The sequence below is a fragment of the Gobio gobio genome (genome assembly GCF_949357685.1).
Source record: "Gobio gobio genome assembly, chromosome: 8".
NCBI classification, from domain to species: Eukaryota; Metazoa; Chordata; class Actinopteri; order Cypriniformes; family Gobionidae; genus Gobio; species Gobio gobio.
In genome coordinates this window covers 34,205,222-34,215,916 of record NC_137114.1, presented here as the reverse complement: position 1 = coordinate 34,215,916, position 10,695 = coordinate 34,205,222, and the positions used below count along the sequence as shown (strand labels likewise).

Sequence of the window (10,695 nt, the reverse complement as noted above, 5' to 3'; positions counted from 1 at the left end):
CTCTTGTAACAGGGCCTTCAGCCACAGGGCAAACATCAGTATAGAAAAAATGCCTTTTATTTCTAAATTATGACATTTTATGATGTAAAAATCATACTAACAATATAAGTACACCTCAGGAAACATTATAAAATAATAGAAAAATGCCATGCCATGGGACCTTTAAGACATCAATGTGTCGCCACGAGCCGTATGGTTTAATATGGATTAGAATGTCTATGTGTTTTTTCTCTCATTGCTCTTATACTCTAAAATACCCCCATTGACATGCATTATACGACTATCACACTGCAACGGTTGGAGTTAAACATCTTCATTTGTGTTCTATTGAAGAAACAAAGACATCTACATCTTGGATGCCCTGTGGCTGTGGGTAAGCAGATAAACATTCAAAAATTGTTTTTGGGTGAACTATCCCTTTAAATACCTCTGAACGCGTTCAAGAGATCAACTGTGATTGGTTGATCATTACTCACCGCTGCAAAAACACGCTGTAAATAGATGCATTTGACGCTCTCCAGAGCTCGGACACAAATGTGCAAACCTGCCAAATCTGTTTCGCCAATATTCTTACAGTATCAACTGAGAGTGCTTTTGCTTGCGTTTGAGAAACACCAGAATTCAACTGACAGTTGCAAGACCCCTGGCTGCAAATTAGATTTGCTGCCGCTAGGGTGCGTCTAGATTTCTAGGCTACTGTACAGCCGCTCTGGAGAAAAGCTCATTTCGACATTGCGGGCAGATCAGTAATTTAGTTGAACATTTATTTGAATATTTATTTGAACATTCAGGGTCGAATAGTCCTGCTCAACGAGAGAGGACAGGTTTACCGAATTCGATAATTACAGAAAACGACTCCAGATGTTTTACAATTACTCTGAACAGGTCAAGTTCCGTGGCACTAATACAGAACAGTGTGTGACAAATGATGTCCTGTCGGAGCTGCTGATTATGTGCGCATGCGCAGAAGCCGAACCCGGTTGCTCCTCTTGTAAACAAGACGACACGAGAACAGTAAACGGTGAGATTTAAATAAAATCCAATGTTTATGTTGCTTATTTCAACACCAATTTTATGACGGCTATATGTAGATGCAAATTATTCATTCTTGTACGTGGCTTGTTTCGTTATTTGTCTAAGCTCTCCAGATAGCTCTGGTAGGAGCTAGTTAGCTATCCTTTTGAGTCTATAACCTCCATTGATTTGGCTTATACATCTCTGTATGCAGATTGTTTTTGTTGCATATTGCCTGCTATGTAATATTTATGTCTTTTATGTTAAAATATTTACATTCTAATACAGGGTACTAATGTAAGGAGTGACTCCTGTTGGCAATTTCTGTTAATAACGTCTATCTATCTATCTATCTATCTATCTATCTATCTATCTATCTATCTATCTATCTATCTATCTATCTATCTATCTATCTATCTATCTATCTATCTATCTATCTATCTATCTATCTATTTGTGGCTATCGTTCAAATAATTGGTTTTCTCTATTCTCTCCATTACAGATTTGATCAGTCAACAGGGAGTAAAGGCACTTTTTCCTGTCACATACTGACTGTGGATATGAAAGGGTTAGTTGCAAATATTACTGTCACTGATTATAAAACATAAATGATCTGAATATTTGCACTATAACATTTATAATGACACTGTTTTAACTACACTATGGTTTAAAATATTGTTTTCAGACAACAGAAAAGTTCTGAACCTGATGTCAATGTTCCAGTCATTGAAGAAGGTATTATCACATTAAGCAATGCAGTAATGTCAGTTTTTTTTTATTTTTTTATAGATTTTGAGAATTGATGTGTGTGTGTGTGTGTGTGTGTTTCTCTCTCAGGGGCAGTTGCTACTGCAGAGGACCCATCGGCAATCACAACTATTCAGTCTGCTTCTACGTTTTCCTCGGAGCAGCCGATTAAATACCTTTTCAAGACAGAGGGAGCTGGGGGGCAGGTAGGGGAGCTGTACCCTCCCTCAGGGCAGGTAGGAGATGGGGAGGAAGGGTTATAATCAAACCTGAGTGAGAACCTAGGCCCAGTTTTCACCTGGTAGTGACATTCATCTCGGTCATCTGATCACAAGTGGTCAGTCAAGAAAGAAAGACAGACAGACACACATTTGCGTGCATATATGTCACAGAAATTACTTTTTGAGTGCTTTTGGAGAACAATTTTACAAATTGATTTAGTGCTGCTGTCCATCCCAGACGGATGTTAATACCAGGTTTAAACCAACCTAAATTCTTCCCATAGAGTGTTCTTTCTGATGTACGATTCAGAAAGATTTACCAGTGATTTCTCTTTTTTCACTTTAGGTAGTATTTACAGACAAGTCCAGTTCTGAAAGATTGTATTGCATAACAATTTACTATCTTAATTTTCTTAAGGTTACATATCGAGTAATCCAGGTCGCAGATGGACAGCTGGAAGCTCAAGCCGACGGTGCAACAGCTGTTAGTGTAGTTACCGGTTTTCCGGCTACAACACAGCCTGTTACACAGGTGGAAAAGCTCTTATTATTTTACCTGAAATAGATAACTGAAATAAATCTGATCGCAACTAATTTCAGTATTATTTACATCGGTTTTTCAGGTTTTCTCTCAGGCAGAAGGCTTAGATGGAGATGGCACAGAAACCCATTACACGTATTACCCTGCTACTATCTCAGACGCTGCAGCAGGCACAATGGTGACCGGTGTTCAGGCCTCAGATGCTCTGCTTAGTCAGAGTGCTCCTGCAGGTACATCTCAAACACTTTTCAGCATAGATAATGACTTTCAATTTCTATTATTGCAAAGCAGCCTAGATTTTGCTAATATTTATTTGTGTTTTTGCTCCTGCTTTAGGTCAGTTGTATGTTATGATGTCTCCGCAGGAGGTCCTTACTGGAGCCAACCAGAGGTCTATTGCACCTCGTACACAACCTTACAATGCGTAATGTTGCCTTTTCAAGCCTCTTAAAAGCACTTAGTCTTTAATACATTTCTCTTTTCAGTTATTGATGTTTTGCTATCTTTATTTGCATTCTGTTTTTAGTGACCATAAATAATAATAATAATAATAAAAACATTATAAACTCTATTTATTATTTTGATGTCAGTGTAAGCATGCCATGATTCTATTTTATATTAAACGTTAAAATATAGTACAGACGGTCTGCTGGTCTTAAAATGTCTTAATTCGCCCTTTCACAAATTAAGGTCTTGGGTCAGAGTAGAAAGTCTTAAATTCATGAAGTCATGGCATTAAATGTTGCATGCATTGCAAAAAATGAATGGGTCTCATTCACTAATAATTGTGTGGATTATTATTATACTCTCACTGTATATGATGAAATATTTAAAATGAAATTACATTGTATTATTTATTAATTGTATTATATATTTGTATATATAAAAAAAATTAACAATATAGCTTAATTATAGTCGTGTTAAGATTAAATATAACTTCTTAACATGATTAAAAAAGCTTTTTGCGTACGTGTGTTTTAAGTTTTTTGCGTAAATTTAGAATAAATTTTAGTTCAAACGTTTTTGGTGAATGATGATTTGTTTGTACGCAGATTTCACGCACACATTTGTACATATGCATGTTTAGTGAATGAGACCCAATATCTTCCTCAGTAATTTTGTACCTAAATACCTAACATCTTTAAATCAAGATACATTTACTTGAGTAATTACTCCAAATTTGAAAAATGTAACAAAATTAAGTTTGTTTAAAACAAAAATCTCTTTAAGTTTGTAATGGAACCTTACCTTCAGTTGATTTTTCTGAGCCTATTGGCAGATATTTGTTCTTGTTTGAATCATAAACTATCAATTTCACAGAAAACAAGACTTTGGGCCCTATCATACACCCGGCGCAATGCGGCACCAGGTGTGATGCAAGTGTTTTTTGCTAGTTTCAGCCCGACGGTGTTATCATTTTCACGTCATGCGCCGTTGTTTAAATAGTAAATACATTTGCGCCCATTTGTTCGCCCATGGGCGTGCTGGTCTGAAAATGAGGTGTGTTCAGGCGCATTGTTGGCGCGTTGCTATTCTGAGGCAACTGAATTAGACTGTGCCATTGACCAACAAAAACCTGGTCTAAAGTCAATAGTGCAGTAGTTTTTTTGTGTTATTTAAAGGGCGCGTTAGCAATATGCGCCTATAGGTGGGTGCACAACACGTGTACACTCTTATTACACACACAGGGTAATAAGCGCAGCATCACACAAACATGCAAAATATAAAAAATAAAAGTATTACAATATAAAAGATTATAATTGTGTACATAAAGATAAAAATACCTACGTCATAATGGATAGTCATTGCATGTGTCAGAATTACCTATTTGCAGGAATGAATGATGAAATTGGCTACATATTTAACCAATCATGGCAATACACACGTATTTAAACTGGCTCGTCATGTTGAGGGCATCTATATTCCGCCATGTAAATAGTGAATCCACCATGGTGCAAGCGCAACTGGCTTTTAAAGGGAATGGGAGATGAGACTTTGATTGGTTTATTGCACGTTATGCCCAAAACACACCCATTACTCATTAAGAGAATAGAGACAACCCTTTTGGACCATTTTTCCCATCGTTAAACTAGCAAAAGTGGATTCGGACACGCCCTAAGGGTACTTGCGCCGTACGCTTAGACCATGTGCTTAGATCGTTAAAATAGGGTCCTTTATGTAATTTTGTATCTCCAGTAGATGCATCTTGAATTGAGAATCTTTAGACATTTGCACCTGAAGACAAAATTACTGAGAAAGAACATCAAAGTAATGGATATCTGTTGCAGGGCTCGACATTAACGCTTGTCCACTTGTCCGGGACAAGTGGATTTTTTGAAGGGGCAAGTGAAAGAGAATTTTACTTGCCCGACGGACAAGTAGCCTGATAAAACGTCATTAACAAAAATAACTAGGGAATCACCCAAATGCAAGAATGATTCTGCATTCATTACTGTAAGTGGCGATTGACAGTGAATGATAATAATGTATAATGAACTGACGGTAACTAACGCACTGTTTAGGCTCGCGCAGCCTCTCGAGGAGAAATCGAAACATATGTGCACCGCTCACAGAGAAACTCAGTTACACTGCCGTAAAAATGTAGAAATGTGGAGTTTATTTATATTTATAACATGATACAGTTGCAATGTCTCATTACCAAGAGTGCTGTTTTCCTGAATAACATCACGACTGAAAAGGACACTGATTTCAAATGACAGCTCCATAAACAATTATTAACATTAAGTCACTTACATTTTGATGCAATATTGAGTGTTTTTGTTCTATTTCAACAGCGAAAATAGTTCCAAAAGATCACAGCAGAACGAGTGTCACAGCAACAACGTGTTAGTGAATGATTCAGCGTTTTGAATGAACTATTCGTAAACGACTGCCTCATTCTTGAATTAATTAGCGTTTGAACGAAAAGACTCAATGACTCACTCATTCAGACGGTCACCTGCTGCCACCTACTGGTGGTTTAGTTTCATCTTTCCAACATTTCTTATTTGTATATTCAAAAAATATTTAAAACAATCTCATAACATTATTTAATGCAGTTGTAATTTTTCAGTGTAAATTATTTAATTTGACTAGTAACAGCCAGTGTAATCTTCTAATTTAATTTATTGATCCAATTTAAGAATATAAAAGGAATTCTGAATCATAGCCTATATTTAATAAGATTAGGGGAAAATGCCCTTTATAAAAGGTTAAAATATCACAAATATGCATATGTCAAAGCTGATTGAACACTGGTGAGAATATTGCTTCAGAATGAATTTTATTTACAACACACACAAAAGTTTTTTTTTTTTTTTCCGGACAAGTGGATGACAGATTTACTTGTCCGAAGGACAAGCATGTGAACATGCTTAATGTCGAGCCCTGTGTTGTAAGTTGTATTTCCAAACTTTGAAATGTTGCTAATACAACTCATTGTGTTTCTCCCTAGACATTTACGTTTACATGGATTAGCCCAAAGGAAAAAAAACAAACAGTTGTAACACACTTTTTCAATATTTGCAGCAAGTCAGAGGGGCCAAGAACTTCAAGAGATGAGAAAAGGCGAGCTCAGCACAATGAAGGTAAAGGTTTTCAATTGTAAAATGATTGAAAATAACATGCATTCAGTTGTGTAAGATATTTGTGAGTGATTGTTTTCAAACCACTTTACAGTTGAGCGAAGGCGTAGAGACAAAATTAACAACTGGATCGTTCAGCTCTCAAAAACAATTCCAGACTGCACCATTGATGCCACTAAAACTGGACAGGTATGTTCGTTTTGTGAATATAATTGTAGCAGCAAGATCTTTTGGATAGACTTTATGTCAAACGTCACATGTACAAACAGGAAAACAGGTCTCATTGCATCCGCCTTGTCGGAGAAAGAGTTACTGGCAATATGAACTGAAGGCAATATCTGTTGACTTTTAAGGTAATCATCGGCTAACCTAGCTAGTTCTTTTTATTGTTGTCATTTTATTCAATTTAAATATCTAAATGTTAGTGAGTGAGAAGAAGAAAAACACAAAGCTTTTACATAGTCTGTATATGCGATGGACATTGCTTATGGTCATCTTTGCTCGCTCCTTTGAAGGGTTCTTGAGTAAAATAGTTCTTTATTTAACGAAGCACATACAAAAGACCTGAACCGGAAGCGATGCAACCTGTTTTACAGAATATGGAAATTTGCTGCGCATAACCCCCATTGCATCTGATTGGGCTGTTTTGTGTGTTACAGAGTAAGGGTGGGATTCTATCAAAGGCCTGCGATTACATTCAGGAGCTGCGACAAAGTAACAGCCGGTTAGGAGATGAAATGAACAGCCTTGAGAGGTTGAGGATGGATAACCAGCTGTTACGGCAAGAGGTATTTTACTGGTCTGCACCAATAAGGGCTCAATTTAAATCTAGATTGAATTATCCTAATAATCCAGGTTCATCTAATAATTCTGTTGCAATTTAATCATAATTTTGCAGTGAACTGGAATTAATTTAAACTTATTTAAAGCTGCAGTCCGTAATTTTTTAGGGTTAAAAATTATCCAAAATCAATTTTAAGCAAGTACACAACAAGCCAGTATTCAAAACCATCTCCTTACCTTAGCCCCATTCACAACGGTAAGCTTGTAGTAATGTGTTTTAATTAGAGTGGTATGGTGGATTTCCGCAGGAAATTCAAGCATGTCTTTGCGTCATTACATCATGTCTATATCAAGCGGCAACCTCCCGCAGTTTCTCTTGAAGCCAATACGGAAGTGACATATACTGCAATTTATCGACTGGCCGCTATGGACTGGCTCCAGAAGGGAGCAGAATCTCATTGAGCCCCATGTTAAAATGCCCAACTTTACAGCAGAAAAAAACATGTTTACAGCCTGGTACAAATTGTGGTTTTGGTCTATAGGGCTAATTTTACCCTTCATGATGATTTTTTTTTTATAACTCATTCATTTACATTATATAAAGCAATAAAGTTCTGCATAATTAAGGGCGTGGCCACTTCGAGTGACTGGTGGATAGCCATTTATCTGCTGTCTGTTAGTCATCGTGTCACTTCAGCTCCGCCCACGTCCCGCCTTTTTGCTCATTTTCTGTTATCCGGGAATGACGTGCTGCTAAGATGGCAACGGCCATCTCGTCCATACTTTCCGCTTCAAAACTGCTCATCAAAATCCTATGGGTGACGTCACGGACACTACGTCCATATTTATTTACAGTCTATGGTCTATATACATAAAGAAAGAGTCATGCTAGTAGTAGTAATGCACGTGAGGAGCATGTATACCTCATGTTCTTCAGCGGATCATTTAAAGCCTTTTCTCACAGCAGCTGGAGTAATTAAACGTATAATTTTGATGGCGGATCGTAATCCAGAAAGGCCCAAATGACATCATCAATGACAACTGGAGATTCACCCATAGTCAAAAGCAAAAGATTAGACTGGACAGAAATACCCACCAAATACACCTAGTAAACACGCTAATAAACACCAAATACACGTAGTCACGCAATTCTAATGCTGTTAACATGAACAATGTGAGAACAAAGTATAACAATAATAATAATTTGCACAGTTTGATGTTATATGAGTGATTGTTAAATTTATTGTGATGTTTTGTTCCCAAAAGTGTCAGACATGTTACATGTTCAGATGACATTTTCCGGCGAAAATTCTTATTTAGGTTATACTCCAAGACGTAGAATCTGTGATTCTGACTAGTACAGTATCCATACCGGTGCGGTGACTGACAGCAAGCCGCACATAGGCCTACTTCTCAAAACATTAGATTAATCCGCGCTGAGGAGCTGACGCACAACTTGCGTACAGATGATAACGCCGCCGCAAACTGCAATTGCAGGTTTCAAACAGAGATGGCGACACAGAGGCAAAAGTTACGGACTGCAGCTTTAAATCTAAAAATGAATCACAGGTAAATGTATTAAATGGATTTGTTATTTAAAATGAATTGGCGAAAACCAAGATTTTTGGCTTTATCTATCTATATAATATATATGTTAGAGATAGATTGACCCTATCGGATGAGAACTGAACTGAGCTCTATGATGAACACCACTGTTTTATGCAGAGATGCTTTATAGCTGAATTGAACTTCATAATTGATGAACTTTACACTGAACTAACTTCAGCTGAATAATGAGAGTATTGTCTTTTTTAGAGCTGCTTTACAGCCAAATTTAATTCTTTTTGCATCATTAAGCATCATTTTCCTGTTTATCACTGTAAAGCTGCTTTGAAACAATCTGTATCATATAAAGTGTTATATACAGTAAATAAAGGTGACTTGACATACTTTTCCTATCTGTCTTTATCACTTTTGTATTGTTGTCATTTGACAGTTTTATTTTGTCATGTTGTTTTTTTAAAGGTGGAAGATTGGAAATCTAAGAATCAGATTTTGAGGAACCAACTACGACAACACGGCATAGTTGCAGCAGCAAGTGCAGATTCCCAGTGAAGAATTCTAAGGATGTTGGAGTTTTGGAAATTTAGACAAAAAAAAACATTCAGTGCTGGAGATGCACATTTCTGCAGTTTTTTTAACAACCTTGAACAATGCATAATGAAGGACTTGCATGATGCAATATTCAACATACTGGTGATCAGTGGCATGCACTGGGGTGGCCCTGCCCCTTTAATTGCCAATAGTAAAGTGCCCTTTCGGTCGTATTGCGGTGCCCCTAGGAACGTGATTTCAACTGAGAAGGACCACTCTCCAACCTCCCCCCAGAACGCGATTTCACCCCTTCCCTAGTGGAGGTCTGTGCACGCCACTGCTGGTGATGATTCTCCATCAGGAATTTGCCTTATGTCTTTATTTAAATTTTTTTTATTTTTTGCGCCCTCCTGCACCATACTTTAATGTAATTTAGCATTCATTTTTATGTACCAGGGCAGGTCAGGAGAATTTGTTCATTTTGTGCTTTTTCTTAAACCTTTGTTTTACAAATTTTACTAAATATGTGGAAATAATACATGTCAAATATTTGTGTTATAAATGCATTTTTCATACTTTTCAAAGGTTTTTCAATTTAATTGTTCAAATAATGAGCATGTAAAATAACTGCCCATTATTTAACAAAAATTAACAACATGGTATAGTGTCATAGTAGATTTCACTATTCAGAGTACTGAAATAAATAGACAAATTTCCCTTACGCCATTCTTGCAGTTTCTGGTTTAAGAATGTTTTGTGTTGCAACATCTCAGTGTATATTGTTATGTTGTCTTAAGCCTTTTAATTTGGCAAATATTTAGCATTTAACAGAAATTGACAAAAAATATCTCTGATTCCTTGAGATATTCTTGTCTATTTTTGTTAAATACCAAATATTTGGTAACCAAAAAGTCTCGAGACTTACAAGCACTTCAGGTCTTAAAGAACCTGCTTTCAATGTTCTTAGACCTTCCTCCATTACACATGTGACAAAGGCCCACTGTCCTGCAAAGTGTGTAGCTCCAACCAGCTCCAAAACACCTGCCTGGATGTTTCTAGTAATCCTGAAGACCTTGGTTAGCTGGTTCAGTTGTATAATTAGGGTTGGAGCTAAACTCTGCAGGACAGTGGCCCTTCAGGAACTGAGTTCGACATCACTGTTCTATGACCATGGACATTATGGCAAGCCATTTTAACACTTATTTCTGAATCTGCGTTTCCATAACGTTTATAAAATTAATAGTAAGTAATCCAATGGTGACTAAAATCTTTGTCCATACAATAGTAACTATTAGATATTTGTACATAATCTCTTGGTACTAGTATTTATTCCAATGGTGACTTATAATAATTCATTATGTACAAATACAGTGGTTCGTTCTCAACCCTGGTCCTGGAGTACCCCCAACACTGCCCATTTTTGATGTCCTAATACAGTGGTTCCCAACCACGTTCCTGGAGGACCCCCAACAGTGCACATTTTGGATGTGTCCTTTGTCTGACACACCCACATCAGGTCTTGGAGTAGCTACTAATGAGCTGATGACCTGAATCAGGTGTGTTTGATTGAGGAGACATGCAAAATGTGCACTGTTGGGGGTCCTCCAGGAACGTGGTTGGGAACCACTGTCCTAATACACATATATCAGGAATTGGAGCAGGGGTGGTCCTGGACAGCCCATCAGAGTTTAGTCCCAACCCTGCTCCAACA

The 10,695-nt window shown here is 37.2% G+C and overlaps 1 protein-coding gene across 4 annotated transcripts; it reads left to right on the top strand.

Moving 5' to 3' along the window:
• Positions 1-499: 499 nt before the first annotated feature.
• On the top strand, positions 500-9,716 carry usf1 (upstream transcription factor 1). 4 transcript variants are annotated; one of them, XM_079824168.1, is made up of 11 exons: positions 500-1,021; positions 1,517-1,582; positions 1,700-1,749; positions 1,852-1,997; positions 2,401-2,514; positions 2,606-2,753; positions 2,860-2,914; positions 6,052-6,110; positions 6,202-6,296; positions 6,767-6,895; positions 8,916-9,716. In XM_079824168.1, exons 2-11 carry the CDS (start codon positions 1,575-1,577, stop codon positions 9,003-9,005), a joined length of 894 nt encoding a protein of 297 aa, XP_079680294.1. In that variant the 5' UTR covers positions 500-1,021; positions 1,517-1,574; the 3' UTR covers positions 9,006-9,716. The 4 variants fall into 4 exon arrangements, with proteins under 4 accessions (XP_079680294.1, XP_079680295.1, XP_079680293.1 ...); XM_079824169.1 differs by having other exon boundaries at positions 504-1,021; positions 1,852-1,967; XM_079824167.1 differs by having other exon boundaries at positions 677-1,021; positions 1,852-1,967; positions 2,860-2,947; positions 8,916-9,709.
• Positions 9,717-10,695: the final 979 nt, after the last annotated feature.